We start from the raw sequence: 27,641 nt of genomic DNA, 5'->3' as shown, positions 1-27,641 counted from the left end.
GAGTGTTACAATTACTGGGGACATGACTTTGTCATTAAAATATGCAAAAAGTTGGAACCACTAACTGCACTTTTGAACATTGCATAAGGGAAACATAATGGTTTGATTAATTTACAAGCATGCAAGTTTCCTTTGAAAAAATGAAACATTTCAGGGAGTTTTTTTCAGTGAAGTATCAATTGTTAATTTCTGTCCTTTTCAACTCAAGATCTCTGTGGTAAGAAAGTACTGTACACAGGCTGTTCATCCTTATAACCTTTCCTACATTCTATACAGATTTCTCAAAGCTAGATTTGGCTTAGTACCGGAAGCACTTCCTCTTGGGTAATGTTCCATCCAGTTAAGACACTATCTCTCCAGCATCCTCCAGAATCTGCTGATAGGCAGTTTGGAAAAGCATGGAGCAGCAGAGACACCACTTCTTAACCAGCTACAGCGACCAGCACAAAGTGCCAAGCTTTATGTCAGCCAAAGTGCCACTTTCCACAGGCAGTCTTTCCAGAGTGAGATTTCAGCACCAGCTGCCTGGCACCAGTGTTGCTCCTGTACTGCTGGGCAGTGCTCTGTACCTCAGCTCCATGGGTTGCTCTAATGCTTGCAGCATCACACCCACCCTGGCCTCACTTCCCAGCCAACTCCACACACCAAGCACAAGTCATTAAGCCCTCATTAGAGGTTGGCTTGGCTCTGCCAATAGGACTACACAGCTTTGGATTGCAGCTGGTTCATGGCCAGACTAAAGCCTTGGCAGAACACAGGCAAGCCAACTGCAACAAACCACCCAGGCATACCTGATGGCCCAAAGAAGGGAAGGTAGCAGAGCTGGGATGTAGATGTTTACCGCCAGTCTCAAGACAGTTTGCAATGCCCTTACACCTTGTGTAACATGTCAATTTTATGCTGGCCATAAGATGTTCAGGTGAAACAAACCCCCTGACATCTTGCATTTAAAAAAGACCTGAGCTGTACATTTGTGTAAGTCCCTGACAGTAACAAGCTGTCATGGTAATGAAAGGAAAGTAGTGAGAATACTGTATATCTTGCTTCAGGACAGATCTGAATGCTCATAACATAAAAAATTTAACATTTGCCTGAAGCAATGACATCTGGCTCTCAGGAGTAGGTCAGCACATTTGCATAAGTTTTCCTCTTGGCTAGAATATAGTTTGTGCCTTGTGTTCAGCCTTCCCTACTGTCCAAAAATGAAATAATTCTTGGGCATCTCCAGCTGCTGTAGCACAGGAACCACAGCACCATAAGAACTATGTGCATCACAAAATTTCCATCTGTTCCTCCTCTGTTTTATTACTGATAATATCTAGACTACAGTGTGTCATTCCTAGGACTGTCAGTATCAAGAGACCATATATGGCACGAGAGCTAATTATAGCTAAGGAGAAAAGACATTGAAAAAAACCCCAACAAACCCTGGTACAAGACTGCAACGCCTGAGTGCATGTATGATTTATAGACTTTTACACCAGAGCAGACCTTGATCTGCAGTCCTGCATTTGAACTGTCACAATTATCAGTATTGTTTATTAACTTTTGTATTAGCAACCTGGCAATTCTATCACTGTTTACCTTAATAATGATTTTCTGGGGGGAGAAAAAAAAAAAAGAAAAAGGCAGACTCCTTTATGCTTACATTTATGCAAATATAGAATTCTAAGTGGAGATTCATTGTTGGGCAAAGACTTACAGTGAAATCTAACTTCTGTGAAAATTTCTTATGCCCTTGCCCATGCTCCTTAGGATTCTGAGCTTGAAATACAGATGTCACAAGCATAGTTAGAAAGAAAAGACAAAAAGCAGAGGAAGAATGGATGGATTATCACTGAATGCTAGGGTATCTCTATGGAACTCACCACATATGAGAATTTAGCTTAAATTGGTTAAAAATTATGTAGTCAGAAAGGTACAAATCACCCTATGGATGACCTTCCTTTACCATCTACTCTTTGGCTATAAATTTACCAACATCAATTATTTGATGAATAATATGCTTAAGGCAATTTCAGGGTGTTCTTATATACTGCTTTACTGACTTAAAATCATTATAAACAATAAAACAACTGCAACTTTGCAGAATTTAATGAAGGCAGCTGTGGATTTGGATAAGTTTACAAGCAAAAAAACAAAAAAAGGAAACATTGTACTGACATTTCTGGAGATGCTTATGCGTAAATTCTGCTAGAGGTGTTTCTTGGGACTTCACTTAGTTCATGTGCCAGAACCAGTATTTCTTACCAAGCACACTGTCTTTAAAATGGAAATCATGTATTATACACCAGGAAAAAACATTTCAGGGCTGTCTATACCGAGCCTTTTCAAGGGGTTGAATCCTTAAAGGAGATTGCAAACCAAAGGAACCCTCTCAATATCCAAAGGACTTGCAGGTGAATAGCACTCATAGGTGATGTAGATTTAGACCCCTGTTTAGCTCAAGAACACTTACATATGCACAAGTTCCCACATCCTTTGCAATTATCGTCAGAGGAATGCTTTTAGGATTGTCTTTTTCCTTCTCTTCTCTTATTCGACTGACAAAGCAAGTACAAAACAAGTAAATTTTTAACATTGCAAACATAAATGGCAAGATGTAGATTTATACAGCAATCCAGCAGTAACTTGGTAAGAAGGAGACTGTTTGCAGATGTACTGCAGTAGAAACATCTCTGAGGACAAGAAAGCTTCCAGCAGTATCTGGAAGGGATGCTGACTGTGGCCCCCAGTAATGCCCTTTTGTACTGAAGTTTACTGTAGAAAGCAGAGACAGTGAAAACAAAAACTACCCATCATTGTGATGCCTCAGTCTGCACTAAAGACTCCTACAGGAATCAGTTACATCAGTACAGACTAGTTCTAAGGACTGAACAGTGAACTGGAAACCATTGCGGTAAGGATGATTTAAACAACCCAGGTACTCTGAAGAATCAGACAAAGACACAAGCCTCAACCAGAAGACCTGGGTGACCAGAAAACAGAGCCATCACTAGTAGTTTTCCATCCAAACACTGAATGAAATAAGACAGCTCTATTAATGCAAACCCTCCCACCTTATCCTCCAGCTTGGGGCATGTTTTTTAAGAACTAAATACAGCCAGCCTTGAGCAGCATACAAGTTAGAGGAGAGGTTCCTCAGCTGGGCTTGATTAAATGCCATCAGCGTGGAAAGAGCTCCAGGCTCAACTAGAGCCATAGTGGCAGAGCTCCTGCTGCTGTGTTGAGAAGCAGCAATGTGTGATAGGAATTACTCCAGCTTTCTGCTGAGCACAGGGAAGCAATTCCCTCCTTGCACAGTGATTTTTGCATGAAAGCAGACAAGATCTTCTGAGGGAGAAGACATGAGATTTTTTATTCTTAATGTCACTTTGAAAGAGCTTATCTATCATGATGGCATAGGCACCACAGCTTGGAAATCACTCATCTAGACCGGGACTCTTTGCAGTGTCTTTAAAGACCATATAATAAAGTACCTTTGCAAAAAAGACAGCCATGTTTCCTTTTGTTCTGCAGACCTGAAAGAATTAAGGAAAACCAGGACAAATCAGCCACCATTCTAATACCAAAATAGTCCTTGTACAAACCACAAACGAATAGACTGTTTCTTGGTTGCAATTTCATAAATACCAACAAAACCTAAAAGGTTTATCCAGATTTGAATGGAAAGTCTGCTTCCCTGTTAAGTCAACTGAAAAGCCTGCCATGGAAATCAAAAGCCCCAGTTATCAGTTTTTGCCACAGAAGGTAAAGCCTTACCAGTTAATTCAGTAGGAAATGTGTTGAGTTCTTAAAGTAATGTCCAAATAGAAGAGGAGGGCACTTTAAAAAAAGAGCTTAATTCAAAAGTTTAAAGGTTATTTCCTCAGGTACGCAGACTTATTTCCACTTTCACTATTCTAATTATTTTCTTATTTATTAGTTGTTTTATCAGCACATCACAAAGCACATATCAGCCCATTGAACTTAGTAGGGTTTAACTTTGGACATTTCAAAGCTTATCTCATTTATCTTTATCTCATGTGTATACTTTGAAGGATACAAAGCTGTCCAGTTAAATGTAGCTAATAATATGACAGTTCAAGAAGTCTAACCTAATTTTGCTTCAACTTTCTTGATTTAAATCCTGTCCCAGATGTAACTGCTATTCCCAGTGCTGCTTTTGCAAATGACATTCTTCAAATTTCCAGAGCAGGCATTTGGGGAACTACAAATCTACTCAATGACGCTGCGAGGGAAATGCACTTTATAAATGTTACAAATGTGATTCTGATTTGGTTGTTTCAGTTCTGCTGGACAGTCATCTATGGACTCACACATGGCACTTTAGATTTTTCTGTGTACCTCCAGACATAAAAGAATTTCACTTCTGTAAAATCTCTTACTCTTTTTTTGACTGAAGCTATTGCTTTCCTATTCAGCTACTTTCACATATCTATAAAGGATCACATGCTGTCTTTAGATCAAAGCTCCCGTTTATTGGCAAGATTTCAGTTGAAAATCAATAGAAAATTCCATCTTTGTTTCAGGACTATTAAGTGTAAAAAACATAAACAGCACAACCAGCTCAAGAGAGTGCACTTTGTAGACAACATTGTCCTAAGGTATGGACAATGTGACACAGAAATTAAGCCGGTTACTTCAGCTTTTGCTCTCTGTTGATAAAGAAGAAAACGCATTTTCCAAGACCCAGGCAAATTACTGTGGCTAAGCAGCTGGGATTTCAGGGGGATGGTGCCCTCCCTCATCCAAAGTGACGAAAGAGCCCTCCTGCTGCGACTAAAATTATCCTAATCACTGAAATTACCTCTACAGCCCGTATGTATCTTACAGTCAATGCTGCAAAGACAGACCAAAAATTTTTCTCTTTATTAAAATGCAGAGATTCCGCTTTAAGAGGAGTTTTGACGTTTTCTCTGGCACAATTAAATCGAAAAGAGAAATAGGACAAGGTCAGTATTTCACTGTTTGTTTCCTGCTATTTCTAATACATGGCCTTCTGTTTAAAGCTGTCTTATGAGACTTTGATCCTTTCATTAGCTTGGCTGTTTAATATTTGTCGTTCATCTTATTAATTAGCCAAGGTGTTTGTCAAGTTATACAAAAAAAGGTAATTTCCACTGAGCAAGTTTGCATCACAGAAAGTGCTTTGCCAAATCACGCATTTTCTCAACTTCTAAAATGGTAAGCGAGATGGAAGATGAGGTATGGAGGGCAACTTGCTCGAAGCAGTAGAAGGAATTGGTTAGAGAATCAGCAAGTTGCTGCTCCCCACAGTCACTGGTGCTGAAATGAATCTATGATAGTCTCGTTACCTGTCAGCCTAAAAACATTTATGTAACTTGTTAAATAAAATATATCTCAATTCTTACCTGAAATTTGCCACACAGTTTGTAGTGGGCCAGCCCAAAACAAAGGACCGGTCTGGGTCTGTGCTGCCTTCACAGACTTCTTCTGTACAAAATGCTGTCCACATCTCACAGAGACGTGCTTGGCACTTAAGTTTGAAATGAGAGTGTGACCTGCAGGCAGAAATTCACAGGTGTGTCACACACATGAAAACACAGACGGCAGATTAAACAACTAGAGGTTTTTTTCCTTCAGGCACATGTGAGGCTTGCACTGGAGCTGATAAGAGAAGCACCTCTGCTTCAGTTTAAAAAAAAAAGTTTTATCAGGTTGCATATAAAAACATACCACTTTTTCATTTAAATGGGATCAACAAATCTCTTATTTGTGGGATAAACAGATTGCTTGTGGCATCCCTGGACATCCCCCTTCTCGGGGGAATCTGTCCATGTCTAGAGTCCCCCTCCAAATCTCACCATGAGGCAAAGATTGCCACTTGTATTTGACTCTTCTTTCAGTGACTTTAATGCCATTGAGGAGTTCACAATACAGTTCTATTGCTTAGCCCCAGGGTCAAAAAATTATGATGAGTTTAAGTAGTGACAACTGGGCCAGAGCAAATGAAGCAAACCTGAACAAAGAACAAGCAGAAAAATTGCCATTTGTGTTAACTACTGCACAGGTCACCACACAGCCTTCACAAACTTTCAACATGGTAGGTTTAGGACCACATCACTTGCAGAATAAGCCAGGACCTTGTGCATTCTCAAAATATTTACTCATCTACAAGAAAGATACATAATTTTCCCAGTTTTTAAAAATTTGGCCCTTCCTGTGTTTTATGCTCCTAAACAATTGAGTAAAGCTCAAATGTACAGAATTTCACATTTTAACTTCAATTCTTTTCTTCTAATAGATTTCTCTTTATAAGTCTCCTTCCTTTGTAGGATTAGTGAGTGCTAGTGCTACATGAGAAACAAGTAAAAACTCCCAAAGTCAATCCAGCTCTGTGGCACTGCAACAGCGACTTGCTTCAAGCCTTGCAGACTGAATTACCTGAGCTATGGTTCTCCTGGGCCAAAAGGGAAAGGCTGGAGGAAAAGTGTCCCCTCCCTGAAACCAAAATCATGTCAGCTCACCGGCGTATTGCAAATGGGGATAGGGACAGTGCTGGGCACCATGATTAGTGCTCCATGAATAAACATGCCAGGTAAGCTGTTTCTTAGAGCTTTGGTACACATGGACTACTTTCTCTGAGATTAGTCTCATTTAAAAGATATTTGATTTAGGACAGACTGAACTAATACAGTCTGAAACATGAAAGCACTTGAACCTTGTGGCTTTAAAGAGGACATAGACGAACCTGGCTGGCCTGAGGTTTCCAGCTGACATTGTGCTAACAGCTGTGGTGGGATAGTGCAGCAAATTCAGAGGAAGGTCAAGAAAGAACCATCAGTGCATATCAAACCTAAAACTACATGGTCTCCTGATCAGCTGAACATTTCACCTCTCTTTATTACGTTTTGCTACCCAGTCAAAGAGAAACTTAAAATACAGGAGCACATTTCAACATGTTTGTTAGCAAATCAGTTTATGATGCAACAAGTAAGATCTGTCAAGAATACAAAAATAACTGTATTCTGACTGACCATGGAATGAATTGTGAAAAATGTAGATTTACAAAAAAATACAGCTGTGAATACTAATGTAGATGTTAGTAAGTGGATGTCTGGTCTGACTCCACCCAATCAATCTGTTGACCCTCCCTTTCTCCTCAACTTCTTTTTGCCATTACCCAGTACAGTGACTATTCTACATGCTGTTTCATTTTTTAAACATTTACAGTCCATAAAGCCAGACCCCTACAGTGCCAGTAGCGGGTGTCAGCAGGGTGTTGGCAGAAACACAAGGATGTTCTCCAGTCATGCTTGATGTATATTCTTACCCTGTTTGCCATGCCTGGCCACAGCTTTCAGCTATTATCAGTATTCAAGTGGCCTGGTTTCCAGAGGCACTGAAACAGTAGCCTCCATTAACATCTAGAGAGTTTGAAGTATAATTTTATCCCTATCTGCCACGTCCTTCATGCAATCCATGTCTTCTCAGCATTTGTGAAACGTAGGTCTTCTATCTAAGTGCCAAAGCATTACCTTTAGAAACTAATATATCATTGCTGACTAAGGAAGCAGCATGACATAACATTTAAAAAATGGGTACAGTAACAATCTAATGAGTATTATACATTTTTTAAGGAAGTCCCCTAGCAAATGTTACTGTAAATATCAGGCAGATCCCAAATCCACTGAAATGAACAGAAAAATCATGAACACCAATGCTGTAGATATTGACACAGCCCAAGTTATGCCACCACTGCAGAGTACACAGAGTTCCTTTTGCTTACAATTGGATACCTTGCAGGCAATAATAAATGGAAGATTAATTTCTTTCTAGATTTGCTAATCTCCTTAACTGAACCCTCTGACAAAAGCATTTATGGATCTACTGTGAGACTGCTACCGTAATTCCATGTATGCACTCAACCCTTAATTTCTATGTCACTTTGGGAAAATACCCTTAAAAGGCTCGTGTATGTACACAGCTGCACATCACAAAGGAGAAAAAGGAAACCATTTCTCTGTGTCCCCCACACAAAAACTTACGAGACACCTTCATCATTAAACTGACAGATCCTTGCAATGTTTACTCTGCCAAATAAAAACATACACTCTCTGTAAGAAACCTAATCAATATATAAAAAAGAGTATAACATTTTACATAATTAGCTTTGGTTTAGTGAGAAAAACTCTTTCAATCAATACATTTTTGACTTAATCCTCACATAAAGGTAGTGAAGGACAGGGTAGCAGAGGAGCACAGCATGTGAGTATCATTCTTATTTTTTATGAACTGGTATAATGCATCATAGGAAACCATAAGAGTTTGTATTGCAGAAATTATTAGAAAGTAGAAAAAAAATGAACCTACAGGCCCCTTGTCCAAAGCCATAGATGGACCAGTTGTGGAGACAACTCACCCTCGCAAATTTCAATGGGAGCAATGCCAATTTTTTGCCTTTAAGCAGGAGTTCGGTGCTGCACAAGCAGTTTACTCAGCAAGCTCAGAGGACACAAGACACTTGTTCTCTTTAGGAAAAACTTGTACCCATTTGCTGATCATACAAAGCCTGATTGTACATGAGCTCCATTTGTACAGTGACTGGTCACCTGCAGCTGAGCTCACACCCGCACGGGGCCCAGCTGTACCGAAGATACCTTAGGGGTTCACATGCCCAAAACAAAAAAACTACTTAAGACAGAATTATTCACAAGGAATAATTCTGAAGTTAAGTAAGATTCAACTGTATCATTAATTCTGTCCTAGTCTTACTGCTTTGACTCTGTACCTGCTATTAAAAAGTCAATAGCAATCCACAGTCACGGCCACATAGCAATACACACACTCGGGTTTTCCTTCTAGGAATTGGCATTGGCATTTTAGTGTGAGACAGCTTTAAAAATGCTGATTTTTAAGTAGTATTCATTAGTGACAGCTCTGATGCTTTAATTGCTGACAGGGCAGCTGTAGAGAGAACATCCCAATTAGTTCTTCAAAATACATGAAGTAAAATCACTCAAAATACTATTTTTACCATTTCTAGCAAAGACTTGCTCCCCCCCCACCTTTTTCACATGCAAAAGCACAAATTGTCCTCTAGCACCTTTTTTAAACATTGCATCTCTTCCCCACATTAAATCATATGCTGTAAGAGCTGTTATTACTCCCTGGGGACCAGAGTTTTGTGTGGTTACACCAACTAGTGCTTTCCTATGCAAATAGTCCCGCTGGGACCCAGCCAAACCTGCAGTAATGTGCAGCTCAGCCTGGGTCTGTAACACAGCTTCTGCTCAGCAGGCTGACCAGGGAGGGGGGGCTGTATCCCTCCTGACTGTACTCTTCTACAATTTAGGAGCTGAGCTAGTGGACCATGCCCACTGGAAAGCTAGTGGACAGAGTGAGAGACCCCCAAGAGTATGACTCCCCTCACCCACTATCAACGCTCTTTCAGCACAGGTGAGTTTGCCACAGTAAGGAGCTGGTTTTGCCTCACTGACTGTAAGAGCAATCTAGAAACCTAGGTAAGTTACAAATATTTCACTTTACAGCTGAAATTAGGTGAGGTGAATTCCACCCTCAACAAGCAACAAACAAAAATCAACACAGTAACAATGCTGTTTCTGCTACTGCTGGTAGAATACCAAGATTTCCCCTAAATATCCTTATGCTCACCACCCACCCATAGCAGAACATGTTTTGTGTAAAATATCCTCTGTGTTGTCACACCACATCAAGTGAGGGAGTTCAGCTGGGGGGGTTATGTTTACTATGTGTGATTCAAACAGACACAGCTCAGATTTCTACAGAAAACACAGATTTCTTCTGGCTTTTCCCAGAAGCCCCTGAAACAATTGCTTAAGCGAAACAACACATTGGAAAAGCCCAGGACTTCCGCTGAGATTGCCCACCCTGTGAAACCACAACACAGTGCCTAACAGAGAGTGAAGCTACATCAGGATTTTTTATTATTACTTCTCCACAAGCCATAACAACAAGTGAAAGCACCCTCTAAAATCGCCTTAAACCACAAATGCCGCATGAAGCTGGCATGCTAGACACAGCTTGTAAATGTGATTTAATTGTGAATGGTACAGTGAATAATCAGAGCTCAACAGCAAGCCTGATTACACATGAACACTACCCAGACTGCTCAGCATCGCTTCCCCTTCCCCGTGCTCCTTCTGGCACAGGACAACCTACAGAGACAGACACTGCAGTGCCGCCTGCAATCTCTATTTTTATACGGCTGCTCATCCTTGGTGTGTATCAAAGCAGCTTCCAGGTAAGGATTAAGACCTCTAACCCCCCTACAGCACAAGCACTGGTGTTATCCAAACCCCACAGGACTGAAGAGGACCTGTCTAAAACAAGAAGTTGAAGGTAGCACATTGGACACAGTTGAGTGCCAATGAGTCTTTTGTGACACTGCGCTCCCAAAGTGGAGAAGATGACACAAAACATGAAATATATCAAAGATTATCTGATATTTCCATAAAATTCTGCATCCTGAAATTCCTCTATGGCTATGAGGTTTTCAAAGATGCCTGGAGAGGTGAAAATAAAACGTTTCCTTATGATTTAGGGAAGATTTGCTACTTAAAAAGTATTCTGAAAATCCATTATATGTTCCACTGAAGAAAAGGTCTGCTCTGCAGGAGCAGCGCCTGAGGGGCCATACTCACTTGGACTTGGCAACAACCAGAAGGTCTGTGAAGAGGAAAAGGTGTCGCTCCTGGGTTTGCAGACTCGTCTTCAGCTGCACGTGGCCGTCCAGGATGAACGTTCGGTTGTGGCATATGAAAGACTGCACAAGGGGCCATGCCTCTGGGCTGATGGGGGACAAGCAGCCTTCCCTGCAGAGACATAAAATAAACAGAGTAAAGGAAAGCAAATCAGCTACTCGCCTGGGAGTGAGAACCAGGCAGTGACTTCCCACAGCTGCTGCCAAAAAGTAATTTATTTGACCACATTTCAGTGAAAGGTGAGAGGGACTTACAGGGTAATTCAGCAGTCAGATTCTGACACAAAATCTGTTAGGGACTATCCTCACTGAATCTTTTACAGCCCAAGCTGTAGCATTTGGCATGGGTCGCATTTAGCAAAGGACAATAATTTAGACACAGCCCTCCCCATTTTAGCTATTTGTATTTGCTTCCCTTTGTATTGAAGTCTTAGAGAAAATATTTCATCTCCTGTAGGCTCTCCAAAAAGAGAGAGGACACATATGCATGATGAATAGATAACTGCACAACCACCTCCATCAGAATAGGACTCATACTCAGGGTTAAAAGCCATTTATAGAAATTATTCAGAACCAAGGACAAATATAAGGTGTAACTGAACCTTGCTAGAGACACACCATGCACTAGACGCAACTTGAGAAGGCTGCTCAGCCTTTCTCTCTCCCAGTACACAGCCCACAAGCAATGAATTAAGCTCCTGCTGCAGGGTTTGGTTGTGTGGCTGGAGCACAACTATGCTCATCTGACGCTGCTGGGTAATCCAAACCCAACTCTGTGGGGGAAATATCAGGCTTTCTCCTAGAAGACACTTTTCTAAGTGATCTTTTCTAAGGAGGTATTGCAGCCCAAGGTGGAGACATGGTTCTTGCAAACTCTCCTGATCGACCTGTTCTACATAAAGTAGCTGAATAGTTATTGAAGCAGAAATAGGTTTTCTCTAGCATGATGGTCAGCTTACTCACCCAGACAGGATATCCCTACTTTCTGAGCCTTGCTCTAACAAACGACCATTTATATGAAGCCAAATCAAAAGAATGTGAGTGTCTGAGAGGACAACACTCCTTCTTTAGGGTTCCCTGGAAGCTTGTAGCAGGTGAGGCTCTCCCTTGGAAAGCCAGAGGCATGGCCTCAAGTTCTCACACAAAGCTGAGAGAACTGAACCTAGGTCTCCTATACTCTGGTGTACCTTAAATAATGAATTTCTGGATTAAATCCAGGAACCATCAGTATCTTTACTCATGATTTTAAAATCCAACTTTTCAATTACTGGCTTTCCCAAGAGATGCCTCCAAATGCATCATTTCCCTCTGGCCAAATGAATCAGTTCAATTTTTATTCAAATGTATTTACTTATTTTCTTCTTGTTAAAAAATATTAAGCTAGCACTTGGCAGGATCAGCCTGGCAAGGGCAGGCTGAAGTGAACAGCTTTGCAACTCCCGTTTATTCCTGGTCCCACTGGAATGGATGACAAACACTTTTTTTGGGAGAAGAAATGGAGCTTATACAGTGAAAGTCACAAAACAAATGGGAGGGAAATGAAAGAAAACAAGAGCAAGCAGAGGAAACCTTCAAAGGTCATACACCTTCTTCTACCTCTCTTAGAGCATGGACGACTCATGACCCTCCCCTCCTGGATACTTGTGGCTGGATTATGCCGGAAATTATTTAGGAAATCCTGACAGCTGGGAGAGAAAGGATAAGCTCTAAGATTGGCCTACATTAGCAGGACACACTTTCACTGATGTGTAAGGAGCTGGCGAGGATCTCTATCTGCTGGGGAGAGCCTTGTTTGGCCTTGGATTCCCCTTTCTGGCTGAGAGTCTTGAGTTTTTAAAAGAATTCCTCAACTTATTTTGTCTTAAACTGTGTCTTAATCTTGTCGTTCATTACCTACCCCTTCAGGTAAGAGAGAAAGAAGAGGAATGACTTGGAGAATGAATAATGCAAACCTAAGTCATTTGATCATTCCTAAGCGGAAGGGGTGTCCAGGAGTGTGGAGGTTAAAGCAGAGGGAGGAGTTTGGTCCAGCATAACAGGGATACACACTGTGTGGCCAGCAACAGGAGCCAGGGGAACAACAAGCACCTCTCCTGCCCTGTCACTCAACTAGAAATTGCCACCTCACCAGTTCATTAACGAGTGCTAGGTAACTGGGACTCCATTTCATTAACTCCCTAGCAGCACTTGGCACAGAGACTTAAAACAGAATTCAGGAATGCTGATGAGTCCACCTGTGTGAAAGCCACGCATGGTTTTTACCTCAAAGATTAAATCAGGGATATGCTCACCTGTATTTGAACCCAGTAACAACAATTGTGAAGAAAACCCTTTTCACGTTACGCTGCTGTAATCAAATCGGCAGAAGCATTCTTACAATTACAGGCTCTGGCTTTTGTGTCTCCATATAGGCAATTCTGTTTGATTATTCCTATTTGTACATTTTCTACATCATGATTCATAAGCCCAGGAGCCTCTCAAATTAAACTAAGCAAAATCTTTGTCATGTTGGCACACAAATGAAGGTGCAGTAGATTTAGTAATGCCAGCAGGGTCAAGCAAATTGAACTGCCTTTTGAGCCAGTGCCTTTCAAGCACATCTGTCATCTGAACTCTAATAAGCACCCTTACATATGCTAATATTAGACCTTACCTGATAAGCCTTATTAAAAAAAAAAAAAAAGTGCCAATATTTTCTTCAAAGTGGAAAAAAAATCAAAGCCATTAATTCAGCCAGAATCTTCTAACGCCCCAGGAACAAGGAACATGGAGGAAATTCATGTCAGCAGTGACAAAAAACGTCTTTTGGAAAGCAGGCGTTTGATCCTCTCAATTAATGTTCCATTGTTACAAGACATGAATGAAACCAAAGTGTTGTTACATTGAAGAAAATGCAGATCAGCAATATCCTCAGGCACAGGGATTTATATGAGAGAGGTATTTTTGCAGCTCAGTTTTTAATGGCTCAATGATTTTTCTGGCCATTAGATGGGTCTAATTTTGAAAAAGTGCTAAGTATGTAAATACTGATTCTTTGAAAATTCTTTTCAATAAAATTAGGCAAAACTCAGGTCAACATGGTTTCTGCTACAAATAAAAAATAAAAGTCAGTGATGTAGGACTCTCTCTGCCTTCCCTGTGTTTCCCTAAACATCACTTTATGATTAAGACATGTAAAAATCCCACACAGTAACATCCTTCCATTCTGGCAGAAAAAAAGGCTGTCATCAAGCTTTGTTAAGAAGGAACTGTGAACTGATTCCTGAAAGATGGGGTTAGATGGGGATCCTGTAGAGCCAACAATCAGTCATGTTCCACTTTGTGAGGAAGCAAGGCTGATAATGATGTTTTGATGTCACTGCCATTCTAAAACTCTAGTCTTAAGTGGACATTTTTTTCTAAAAGTACTATTTTGGGGGTCAGAAATTTTCATGTGGGATTTTAACTAAGGAGAACATCTTGTAATTTGAGGATATCTACAGAGATATTCTTGAGCTATTCAGGAAAAGACTAAAATCACTGTGCTGGATGAAATTATTAGAAAGTTAATTGAAGACTTTTCTCTGGGTGTTTCCAGAATATAAATTTTTATACCTCTTATTTTTCAAATTAATCAAAATAGGAATTTTGTGCCTATTCAAAAGACACTATGATTTAAAAAAAAACACTTCAATTTTGTAAGTGAAACATATGAGGGCAAAATCTACAGTAGTCAGCCAAATACTGAAAAACGTATCTCAGCTGCATTCAGTGTGAAAGGAAATGTCAGAGCTCACTTCATTGATCCTGTATTTACCAGAAACCACAGAAACACAAAAAATACTTCTTCCCCCTGCAGAGCTTCCTTGGGGTTTCCAATAAAACCGATACCTGAATGGCATTACCCACTAAATGTTTATTCTTGGTGTTAATGGAGATGTCAGCTTTATTCTCTGTTTGTAGTGAAAACAATGAAAGAAATTATACTTTTTGAAGGAGATCTTAACAGTCCATGTTAAGTGGTTACTAAATCCATGATCCGGATGTCATTTATGCCAATAGGAAGCTTCCCCTGATTTCAGTTGATGCTGACTTCAGCCTTTCATTGATTTAGATTAAGCTCTAAGATGCCTCAGGGGAACAACCTGTTCCTAGGTAGCTAAGCTGGAATGAGCTGCTGCAGGTATCTCAGCTACATGACATCCCTCTCACAGACTGCTCATGCTCCATCCTAAACCTCACTCCATTGTTTTGGCTGTTGTTCTCTGCCAGAACTTCTCTTCACTGATGCGCTCTCTGCAGCCACAGAAGTCCACTTCCTCTTATGATGCAGCACCAGTGCTCTCTGCACAACTGATACCTATTGAAATAAAATGCCATTTCTCTTTTTAACCTCTGAAGTCCTTCTAAAGAGGTAGGTGAGAAATTCCCCTTTTCATTACAGAGCAGTGAAATGACAACTATTCAAAAGGCTGAAAGCTGAACCAGCCCAGCCAAGTGTGAGGCTGCACTTGGTCTGTCAAACACGTACGTAATACCTTTCCAAATTCCTCTTACAGCGAACAACCTGGCCTACACTCATTTCACGAATATGTACTGTAGGTATAAATCCTGCATGCCTCCACTGGTGCTGAAGCTCAAGTAAGGACCAGAGGCTCTTTCCAGTTTTCATACAATCAAGCATAGAAACATAGAATATCCTGAGGTGGAAGGGACCCACGAGAATCATTCAACCAAAGACCCACAGAATAGCTTGAGTCGGAAGGGACCTTTAAAGGTCATCTAGTCCAACACCCCTGCAATGAGCAGGGACACTACATCAGGCTGCTCAGAGCCCGGACCAACCTGACCTTGAATCTTCCTAGGCATGGGGTATCTTAACACCTCTCAAGGAAACCTTTCTTAGAGGCCACCTTTAGGTACTGGAAGGCTGTTCTAAGGTCTCTCCAGAGCTCTTCTCCAGGCTGAACAGTTCCAATTCTCTCAGCCCTTCCTCTTAGGAGAGATATTCCATCCTAGTAATCTTTCCTCTCCCTGCTCCAATAGGTTCATGTCCTTTCTGTGCTGGAGACCCCAGAACACAGAACTCCAGGTGGGGTCTCACCAGAGTGGAGTTGAGGGAGACAATCCCCTTCCTCGACCACACTGCTTTTTGATGCACCCCAGGACACACTGGGCCCTCCTGGCTGCCAGGGCACTGCTGACTCATATTCAACTTGTCATTGATCAGGACCCCCAGATCCCCTTCACCAGGGCTGCTTTCCAGCCTCTCACTCCCCAGTCAGTCCACACATCCAGGGCTGCCCCATCCCAGGTGCAGAATCCAGCACTTGCCCTTGTTATTAAACTTCATACAGTTGGTGATTGACCATGCCTCTAATTTGCCTAAGTCTCTCTGCAGGGCCTCTCTGCCTTCCAGGGAGTCAACAGCTCCTCCCAATTTGGTGTCATTGGCAAACTGATGTAAGGGTACCTTCGAGACCTGTGTCCAAGTCATTTATGAAGACATTGAAGAGGATCTGCCTGCATGTGCAGAGCTTGCAGCTTGCAGCATAAATCTAACCTTGTTTTGGCTACAGGCTAGAGAGGCCACCAAGCAGAGCACCTGCTAACCCTCCTCGCAGTGTTCAGAGACAACAGACTGCTTTTGTATATCTCAAAGGCCAGTTTTGGATGGCTCTAAGGAATAAGTAATTTATCTTTTAGGAATAATAAAGCCAATGAACTTTCAACTTCAGCATCTCTCAGTAAAGCATTTACTTTACCATCACTGAGTCACAGCTTTGGGCTAGAGCAGCCCACTGAAAGAAGCAGGAGCTACTCACATCCTTTCAAGGCTAGTGAAAACAGCAGCTATCTGCACCATAAGAAACGTCTACAGTTCAGCCCACATTATGGATTTTTGCCAAAATGGATTATCAGTCAGGGAAAACATGTCATTTGTGACCAGCAGAGATACCCCCAAAAGCAAGCCTGATCTAGCAGGTATGTTCCTCCACTTTCTTAATAGAACTTATATTGGAAATCAGGTAACAATGCTTGTACTTTTTTTCTGTGCCTCCTACTCAGACCCTTAAGCTCCTAAAAAGTCCTGTGAGAAGGAACTTCAGTGCCAGCTTAATAGATGCTTTCTTGTATTTTTGCTAATGAGGCAGGACCTGCTAACTGGAGCTTGGAAGCCACGATGGTTTACTGCTGGAAATCCTTTAAGACATCAGACATATTACCCACATTGTGTGGCTAGAGGGTGTTTTGCACTCAGGATACTTAACTTAATAAGGTAGTGAGAACAATTCTTTAACTAACCAAAAGCAGAGCTCCAATTTGGTGTGCAAGAGGTCGCCAAATAAGGTGAAATAAGGTGGAACAAAAAACCCAACCAAATCTGTAACTCAGCAGTGAGTACTGACTCACCTTGCAGCACTCCTTATAGTGCACCAAAGGGCAATGTTAAGATTTCAGGACTTCAACACAAATTGAATTTCATCATAAATGATAATCTGGATGTGACTTGAACTGTATTCTAGCCAACTTGACACAATCACCCCAGACTTTGTCAAAATAATCACACAAAACAGATCAATGCATTCTGTACACTTAAAGTGAGGAGTGAAAAACTGAAAGAAAGAAGAGCTTTTCCTGTACACTGAAAACAACTGCCTGTGCTTGGGCCTGAACCCAGGAAAATGGAGATAGTCCTGTTCATGCTCCTGATTAATTTAGTTTCTATCATGCTGGCAGCTTATTAAAGCATATGGCTTGAGGAGTCACTCCTCAGGCTAGAACAGCCAGGAAGAGAAAGGAGGCTACAACTGCTCTACACCCATTTGTGTAGACCTACATCCAAAATTTGTCAGCAAGGGGCTTTGTCTTTGAACAACAGCTGAGGAACAAGCAAAGCCCTGTGTAGGTGCTTAATCACTTCCTCAAACCAGCTGCAGATGGAAAAGGGAAGAAACAGGGAGATACAACACAGTACTGCACAATAACACTATCTATCTGGAGATGTCCTTGTGATGGCTTCTGGCTTGACACAAACTTACAAGCTGTCTATAGATGGAGTAAGGAGCTGAAAACAGGGATGCCAACAGCCATGCCCATTTCCCATCACTTGCTCAGTCCAGCCTGCTCCATCCCCACTGCCTGTTCAGCACAACCATGCAAAGCCCTGCTGGCCTCAGGGATGAGCATTCACAGCTCCCATTGACATGAACAAGGCAACACACAGACAAGGCTCACCCACAAGGAGCAATCTGCAGCTCAGAGCCCTACTTAGACAGGCAGACATATATAGCTACAGATATATATAGAGATAGAGATATAAAATCCTCTGCATTTTTAAAGGTGCTAACTGCTCCTGTCACTGCCTCCGAACCACAACCAGTGCCCTCGGCAAGTCACCCACATGCTCAGGATCTGCCCACTTCAAATCCTCGTGATCCCAAATATGCACTTCATCTACGTTTATACAGCACTTTATTCTAATAAGTAATAATTATACTTGGAGGGTGAAAGAAAGCACAAAAAGTATCAGCTTGGTGGGTAGGAGTGTTTTCCAGGAAGGTGGTAGGTAAGATGTGGGCCAGAACAAAGTTAGTATGCAGTTGTAAACTTACACTGACTATTTATAGAAAGGACTTTAATAAACAAGCATAAAACTCTCTTAATCACATGGGCTGCCAACCCATTTCTGAAAATCTGCTGCCAATTGATCCCTGCTATGCCAAGGGAGCTTCGTTCTGAGGATGCTGGGCATGTTTGCATGTTGTTATCTTTGGTAAATCTTATGCAGTTGAAGCAGCACTTCGTGAAAACAGTGCAGCATTCCAGAAATAGCAAGTCTATTTTCTGCAGCACTCCTTTAAAATCCCCCAGGCCATCACCGTTTCGGGTACAGTAGCTTTTGTACCATGAAACAAGTGAGATCTGATTGGTTTCTCAAAGAGCTTTAGTTACTAAGTTTTACAACGCCTGATTCTACTTCACAAGTGTTCTTTCTGGTTGCAGCTTCTTTTTTACAAGTCATGTACTTGAACAAATATGGGGCAGTCACGCCTCACCCCTGCATTTTCCCTAATGGATTGTGCCTGGGGATCTCATAGCGAGTCCTCTGACCTGGAGCACGTATCAGCCTCAGTTCACAGCCTCCAGCACAGGGCTGTCCTCACTCTACCCAGGCAAGCAGCTGGACCTGAGAAAATTATACCCAAGATCAAGCAGTGAGTCCCAATAGGGCCACAGAGACTTCAGACCAAAATGTGCTGCAACCCACTCTCCAGCACTGGCAGGGCAAGCACAAGCCTGGACAATGGAAGGAAGATGTATATTAATTGAAATGGGGAGCAAGTTTTACTCAGATAATTACACAAATTTATGTTTTAGGGCAGAAATCAGAACTAAAACTTTTATTTATAAAATTGGATATCACTTCTCTGTTTTTAAAACCCAGCATGCACATTTTAAGGCAATATATATTGAGAAAAATATTCCAACTTAAATTATAATAGGATTCTAAAAATTGTTTTGTATCATCTCTGCATGATGTCAAAACCTTACTAAACATAATAAAAATTACAAAATCCTCACACGTTTCAGGATGGAAGCTTGGCAGCCTAACTGAAAACAAAGCTGCACTTAAGTAATTTTTACATAGCCAAAAGGACAATATTCTCTGCAGAGCAAGCATGGACTACAGCGTGGAGGCTGGAGACAGGAAACACACTTGTGGTCTGGTTTGTTTCCAAGGCTTTTTGTTTTATTTTAACAAACAGCTGCAAGGTGTTTACTCTGAAAATTTAACACAAGGACAAAATTCTCTATTGGTATAAATTAGCACCACACGTTTTGGTCATATTTTGCCTATTTCCACCAGAAAAGAATTTAGGGCAAGTTATTTAAATCCTATTGAAAAGCTCTTGCAGTGTGGGTGTTCTCCAGTCCTGCTATACAGCTCTGCCAGCAGCCAACAAGTTCAAGGGGTTTTGGTCTAAGGCTCCCTGAGCAAGGGAGAGGTTTGGGAGAGGACACATTCACATGCAGAAGTCAATAAAAGCTCTCTGGCCTTTGGAAGAATCAATCCTCTGTTCACCACTGCAGTTCCCACTCATTTTTACTGACTGACATAGCAGCACCACCTTGAGTTACTCTCTCATCCCACTTGCACCACGGAAATGCCATTCCAGGCACTGTCTACCCAAACAGATTTCATTGTTCGGACCAAAAAAAAAAAAGTCACCAAAAAAAGTGAACTTTGGGGAAAAAAAAAGAAAGATAATAAAGAAAAAAATAGGAAAAAAAGTAGGATGAACGAAGGGGAAAGAAAAGGCCAAAACTTAACACCCCAGCTCTACAGTTCTGCACCATCATTGTCTGGGCTTTTTGGAGCTTCTCATGGCTTACAAGAAGCCTGGATGCACAGGCTACCTTTGCTGCTACCAACCAAGCTTCTTCCTACCCGTTCTGAGGTGACATACAGAGGAGCACTCTGGGATCTCAGGTTCACCCATGTCCTACTACAAGATCCAGTATTATTTTAGTAGGGTAACTAAAGGATATTTTATAACATACCCTATATAGTAGGGTATTTAGTAGGATAACCTGAAGGGATAAGGTTTTTGTCCTACCTTAACTTTTTTGAGAAGCAGTAATTGCAATTAGGAGAATTAATCCCACTTAATCACAACTGGAACATTTAAAAGCCTGGCTCAGCTCCATTGACTTTGACTTACCTCATGGATGAAACGAAGCTTTTATTCAAAAGGGGTTTTCATATATCTTCTTGTAAAGTGTATTACAAGAGTTCAGCACAGGTCATATAACAGCCAGGAATTCTGGGTTACCAAAAATAGCTAAGACATTCTGCAGATTTCTACAGAAACAAGTAATTTAAAGCTGATGTGCACATGAGGTAAGAAGACTGGTGTGGACATCTTTAGAAATCCCTTCTGGACCACCATGAATGGCTGTCAGTGAGCCTACATGTTTCTGCCAACCCTAACATCTCCAGCTGTATGTCACACAAGCTTAGGCGGGCAAGAGTAAGGCACTTGTGTGACCATGTCCTTTCAACAGGAAATGGCATTTTCTAGTTGACTGCCTGGGTTTACTGACTGTCAGTCACCTCACTCACTTAACGGGTAATACCAGTAGGCTGCTCATGGTCTCTAAAAGTTTCACTGCTCAATAGTCCTTCTCCTTTAGGCTCTGATTTTCCCATTATTGAAGAAGGTATTCGGCTAGGTAAGTTTAGATTAGATGTTAGGAAGAACTCTATACTGTGATGGCGGTTAGGCACTGGAACTGGTTGTCCAGAGAAGTTGCAGATGCCCCATCCCTGGAAGTGTTCAAGGCTAGGTTGGATGGAGAGGATACTGGCTTCAGTTTGTAAGGACCACTTCTCCAAGAGGGATAAACAACATGGGTGCCAACATACACAGGAGTATCACTTCACCTGTCCAGCTGTAACAAGAACAAATCTGGCTTTGCTTTGCCTCCAGGGCTTTAAATTGTATTTTGATACTACTACTGCAGCACAGGAATCCTTTTATCCTTTTACAGTGAAGAGATTATATGCCTGCTGCTGCCAGCTATTGCAAGCATAGTAACCCAGATTCCTTATGGACATGCATGGAGCCACATGCACCTGTTTGCTCTCCCATAACTAACTGCCCACCTATTTATTCAATGAGTTTTTCACATAGCTACTCGGTCAGGTTAGTCAGAAGCTCCTGCTCTGCCAGTGATCTGAGCTGAGGAAAAAAAGCTGTTAGAGGATCGCCCACATCTCTACGCCTTAAGATGATAACTACCTGTTCAGTGCTACCAACAGTTATGCTATACTGGGATGTGCAAAAGCAAAACTCCAGAAGTCTGGTAAGCTCTCTGGGCAGCAGAACAGTGTCTAAAGAACAGAGGTACTTGAGAGGTCAGGAAGCCTCTGAGATGATGTCTTTCTGTCATGGGTTTAGAGTCTTGTTCTTGAGGCTTATTATCCTTTATTGGATCTAGCCCCCAGCACTCAAACACGTAAGAATGGGCACAGAAGATACCTAAACCCAGACTGTTATTCCCATGATGTGATTTAAACCCCTCACCAGCAGCTTTGTGCACCACGAGGACACAGCTGGACCAGCAGAAGTAATTCCATATCAGCCTGAAGGAGAGTTCAGCTGGTGTTTAACGCTGGCCCTTGTCAGAGGTGAGGGCACCAGAGGCTGCACATCAGCCTGCACATCATTAGAGCTGTTCTGCTTGTTTACACAAGATAAATGAGCACAAAGCAGTCTGAGCAAGTTGGTCTGTGATTTCCTCAGGTATGCTGCTGCCCAAACTGCTTGGCCAGACTGTCACTTGGCAGAGATTTTATTGTCTAAAATCAGCAATACACAATGGCTGGACAACAGCCGCATTCTGCCAGACCTCAAGGCCTAATCCAAAAAGTCCTTTAAATGGGCTGCAGCCAAGAGCACATGTGGACCCTGAGACATCTGGACAAGCAGAGCCCTTGCACTCATCCTGATGAGCACTGCCCCTCACTGTCTTCATGTTAAAACTGCCACAACTCTCTCCAAAAGGGAATCGGCTTAAGGCGCTGGTGTTAAAATATTAGTCCTTTATTGTAAAATTAATCCCTTATTTAAACTCCAATCCCTCCAAAACCCTGCTTCCAAGCCTTCCTTCTTGTTACCTCTAGTCCTTTCCTTTTAATAAAAAAGCAGCGTATCTCCGAAAGCCGCAGCTCATTTCGATCTCCAGATGTACAAACATCGCTATAAGCCAGTTTGTAGGTCGTAAATGAAGAACTGATGGGTTTTATCAAAAACAAACATATGCACACATACACTCACACAAAACAAAACAGAAAAAGCACAGCAGAGGGGCAGGATTGCCAATCTCCGAGTTAAAAGGCCATCTGAGGCCTCAGAAAGTTCACCTTGTTAACAGTTAATAAAATTTTATACTCAGCTATTATTATGTAAAAGTAACTTTTTTGTGCAAACACATGGTTTAAGAAATACTCCAGTGTTATAATTAGCTTTAATCAAGCACGAATTAGATACACTAGAAACTGACAACTTGTAGAATATCATCACAAGTAATTTTAATTATGTGTAGTTCCATTAAAAAGGAAGAGCATTAAACACAAAATAGCGATTAAAAAAATTTACTGTTTTTCTACAAATTCATATATGCTTACCTTACATAGGGAAACATGACATACTGAGAGGAGAAATTCAGGGAAGTTTTCATACAGAGATTCTGCTTAAGCAGAAATTCTGATTGAGCATAAAATGTTAAAACATCAAAACTTTTCATGAAATAAAAAAATCTCGGAAAAAATCCTGATCAGCTGTTTTGAGACTGAATTAAATCTAAGAATTAGACCCAGAAGCAAAGAAACTTTCATTTGCTTTGGTGACTGAGTCTCTAGAATAGGATTTTCCCTCCTTTTTGATGACTAGCTGGAGCCAGCTGGGATGGTACCTGTCCATGTCAACTCCCAGTCTGGTTGTGAGCCTCCCTCATCCCGCTGGCAGCGTGCAGCTGCTCCGGAGGAAACTCCCACTGATCACATGTGGAAGGCACGCATGGAAACCAGCACATGCACACAGCACGGCCTTTGCCCTGCAAACTCCTGGGCGAGGCACAACCTGTCCCACGCCACCCCAGGGCTGTGCCCCATGGCGGGGGGACCCTAAGCCGTGCCCCACGAGCCACCAGCAGTGGCACCATGGGCCGGCCAGGCCATGGCGGCCCTGGCCCAGGGTGTCCCTCCTCTGCCTGGCATGGGTGGCCTCTGCCAGGGACAGGCCATCTACAGTCCACACTCCAGCAAATGCCACCATGGTGCCTGGGGGTTGTGCAAGAGCAACACCCACCTCTGCAGGGGCAGACAGGAGAGGAGGAAGGGGAGTCTCTGCATGAGGGCCTCGTCCTGCAGCAGCAGGTAAAAACGGCTGTGGCGCGTGGCCGAGGGGCCTGTGCTCTGTCTCCATCGCCTCACCAGCCAAACGCACCTCACAGAGATCACACTGTGAGGCAAAATTATTCACCAACATGGAAATGACTGAAGAATGAGTGAAAATATCACAACTGAAATATCCACCTAACAAGCTGCTTACTTGCAATGAACTTTTATCCCCTTCCTCCCTGCGATGAGTTTTGCCTGAAACACCAACTACTCATCTTCCCTGTGAAAAAGAGACAGTTAAGGCTTTCTGGCAATTTACATTTATTAGAAGTCTCTATTTTTGTCTTCTTCTAGTCACATAGCTTGGATCATCCACATATCTTCTGACTAAAACCCTGAAAACACAATGTCCAAGACTCTGGGAACACTCTGTGTTTGATTCACGCCAAGTGGAATGTATTACTAGATTACACATATGATCTTCGTTATCTAGGCTATTTAGCCTTTGGCACAGGACCCCTAGAAGATGACATGCCAGAATCACTTACTGTGCACTGGAAGAAGGAAGAACAGCCTCTCTGTGAATGGCATTACCTCTATGTAAACAAGGGGAGAAAACACCATGGAAAACTTGTGAAATCTTCTGGTTTTACCTTCCACTTCTTCAGCCATAAAAGTCACATAACAAAATTGGATAGGGGTAACATTCTAGGAACTTCCTTTTCAGGTTCTTTAGGGATTTATTCATAAACTTTCTAAAAAATATCCTTTGGGGTTTGTGGTGGCCGATTGACCTGTGGTACAAGAGATAGAGAGAGTTCTTGGTAAGACAGTCTCCGGTGCCAAAGACTTACGGGTTATGGTGAGGGAAAGGAGCCTCTCCCAGGACGCCTTGTTTGGTTATGGTAATGTACCTCAGTTCAGCTTCCCCAGTTGGCTCCTGGTGCTAGCCACACCCCTGTACTTAAGCTCGAGCTGTCATGCGCTCAGGGTCATTTGCCTCTAGACCCCTTCGCAAGTTGTAGCAATAAACTGCTTTCTGTGGAACTCTAAGCAAGGACCCTTCTCAACTCCTTGCCATCGGCTTAATATTACTGGAGCCATCCCTGCGTCTGTGTGCTCATGCACGTGAGCCACAGAGCCATAGGGGACTAAGTAATAGGGGTTTTTAAAACAGCCTGTGCTTCCAGCTTACACCAAAATAACATCATAAACACACTCCATACTGTAAAAAAGAGTTGTTACATTTTCAGTATTTTAACACCTTTACTGTGCAGAGATACAGATCTATAAATGATCTTCCAGACTTAGAAATTGTGAAATTATATTTCTTAGTTTCAGCATGTAAAAATATCACTTTCAAAGATCTGTTGAGGTGTGCAATAGAAAAGTGGAAGCTGCTAGCGACTGCAGCACAGAGTTTGGCTGTCCCTGTCAGAGATGCAAGCAGAAGATTACTAATGCAGAGCAAAAACTTCAATTTTGTCACATGTGAAAATTGTTTTGAGGGACAGCAGAACAAAAGCTGAAAATTTGACTTGCAACAAGTCCTTATTATTCTGTATCAATTATTTGGGATGACAATACCTGATGCTTTAAATCCAGGCATCAGACATTTCTGTTTCAAGCACGTAATTTGTATTGCACTGAACTATATCATTAAGTTGTGCAGGTTTCACTAAAAGACACCAAGAAAAAGTAAGAGGAAAATTACAACTGTGGAACAAGTCTGGGGACAAATATAACTAACCCAAATCCTTTGCTGATTTCATACACGTTAATGGAGTTAACAGTCGAACTTGTTTTTTCTGCACCTGAATATGAGCCAAGAAGAATACCAAAAGCTTATTTTTCCAATACATTTCTACAATAACCTTGCTCAAAATGCTTCTGAAGAGTACATCTGATAATGTGGAAGAGTCTTTACATGGCTATTCATCACAATTTTGTGATGAAAAAGAAGCTGTACAGAAAAAAAGGAAGAGAAACAAGAACATGTGGCAATGGTGGTCTGCATATTTTCATCTCATGGATGTAAGGGCCCAAATTCCACTATAGTATCTCTACTATTACTATGTTTCTCTTCTGCCTGCAGGTACAAGTCAAGTGAGGCGTGGATTACAGCACCATTTCCCCTTTGTGCACCACCATGCCATACAGATATCCCCAAATTCCTCTATAGGCCAAGTATCATGTAACTTCTTCTATATGATTGACAAGGCAAGGCAAGATTTGTAATGAAAGCTGAATGTTCATTAAACCAAATTATATAGCTGGAGAAAAAGCTGATGAGCTTTTAAGCACGCAAGACTTTCAGACTTACTTCTCTTTCAGGACTGGGTAAGAGGACAACGGCACAAACAAGCACCTGTTTTTTCCAGCTAGATCATCTTGCCTTGCTCACATTCTTGTGTCATCACAGCAACGATAACACTACCATCAAAAAGCCTTAGTCCTCTGAATGCCTAAATAGCCATCTCCAGATGTCACAATGGTTTCTTTGAATAAATAGCATTAATAAACTTTAAAATGCCCCAGAGTTAGTCTGTCCAAAGTGCCACTACGTTTTATGAAAGTGCCCTGTATATAAACCAGGGACACGTGACATATAAAGTGGTATAAAAATACAAACTGACTTGGCTTCTAAGTATTTCCTGCCCTTTTAAACTTTGCACTTGTTCATTAATTTCAACAAATATTGAGGTGAGCCAGCTGCTGAGGTGAGAGTGTTCAAATAAATCGCTCACAGATGTTTGTTAACTTCAGATAGGCGCTTTATTATCTACAATTCATTAATCAACCATTAACAAGTAAGTGTTATGGAGTCCCAGTATTAAGGTTCACTGCCAGAGAAGAGTAATAGATTTTGCAGACTGGCTGTGTCTATAAGAACTAAGAGCAGAGACAGGTCTGAGGTAAAACATTTGGAGGAGATTAGAAAACATAAGAAGTCATTTCGTTGCTCTTCAGCTCTCCTTCAGAGAAAGCACTTCACCAGAGTTAAGCATTTACACAACAAAACGAGTGGAAAGATCAAACTCATCCATCAGTTTGGTGATGAAGAGCAATGTGCTTTGCACAGCCAAACAAGGAAGTCAGGCACAGGTGAGAATTGCTGCTCCTGTGAACAATAATAAACACCATCCAAAGTGTCACCCTCTAAACTGAAAGACTCTGAAGCTACAGAATCACATGCTCTGACTTCAGGGTCCTCGACTTCACCCAATACCTCTCCCAAAGGCCATAGACTTCAGTTCAAAACACAGAAGCAGCTAAATTGTTGCATGCCACAGGCAGAGTACAGACATGACTGAGGCAGCATCCATCCATGTGAAAACAGCATCGTTTGTCATGCAGGATAGGCACTGCCTTACTGCAGAACAGGGCAATGCATTCCCCTCTTTGGCCCTCTCCACCACACAGTTTCTGCCAACTGGCCTTACAAAAGAATCCTTTGACACACTAGATTTGGAAATAATTCTCATATGGGCTATACAAGCAAGACACTTTAAAGAAGGCATAAAATTCTGAGGTGAAAATGTATTGTGTATTGCACTGGGTGTCTCTCCAGCTATTTCTGATTTCTGATACTTATGGAGCAGGCAATAAAATAAATTTTAAAAGTATAATTGAAGAAAAATATTAATGTCTGAATACCAGCAGGTAAATGAATTTTGACTTCCTTATTTTTCAACTCTGATTTTTTCACAGAATACTTTCACAGGTTTCTGAAATACTGTGAAATTCTGCATGATGTCAAACAAGGTATTAATTAGATCAAAGACAAAAAACTTTCCAAAGCTCATATACTGATTACTTAATACACCACAGAGTAGGAGAAAATATTCCTTACAAAGCCATACTTTTATTTCCCTCAATAACATTTCTTCGTAAAGAGCAATACACAGCTGGAAGCACTAACAGCCTACCAGATGGTTCACTTCTCGATAAACACGTTTTGTAAGTTTAAAGTCTAATGAACTGTAGTGCAGGGAGAAAAAAGTTATGTATGCAGAGCGGCTCAAATGGAAGGCACCGTCTCGG

General features: G+C 41.6%; 1 protein-coding gene across 2 annotated transcripts in view; it reads right to left on the bottom strand.

The window, feature by feature from the left end:
* The window catches only part of ARHGAP20 (Rho GTPase activating protein 20), a 57,527-nt gene that overhangs the window by 19,310 nt on the left and 10,576 nt on the right, over positions 1-27,641 (bottom strand). The window contains exons 3-6 of one of the 2 annotated variants that reach the window (XM_008631001.2): positions 10,650-10,820; positions 5,376-5,525; positions 3,480-3,521; positions 2,459-2,543 (exon numbers count right to left, since the gene is read on the bottom strand). In XM_008631001.2, the coding sequence (XP_008629223.2) occupies positions 2,459-2,543; positions 3,480-3,521; positions 5,376-5,525; positions 10,650-10,820 (448 nt within the window). The remainder of the gene's footprint in view (positions 1-2,458; positions 2,544-3,479; positions 3,522-5,375; positions 5,526-10,649; positions 10,821-27,641) is intronic. The other variant, XM_017730821.1, reaches the window with a different exon arrangement.

This window comes from Corvus brachyrhynchos, unplaced genomic scaffold, assembly GCF_000691975.1.
Source record: "Corvus brachyrhynchos isolate BGI_N302 unplaced genomic scaffold, ASM69197v1 scaffold363, whole genome shotgun sequence".
In the NCBI taxonomy this organism is placed as follows: Eukaryota; Metazoa; Chordata; class Aves; order Passeriformes; family Corvidae; genus Corvus; species Corvus brachyrhynchos.
Note: the sequence above shows the minus strand (reverse complement) of the source record. Positions and strands in the feature narration are given on the sequence as shown.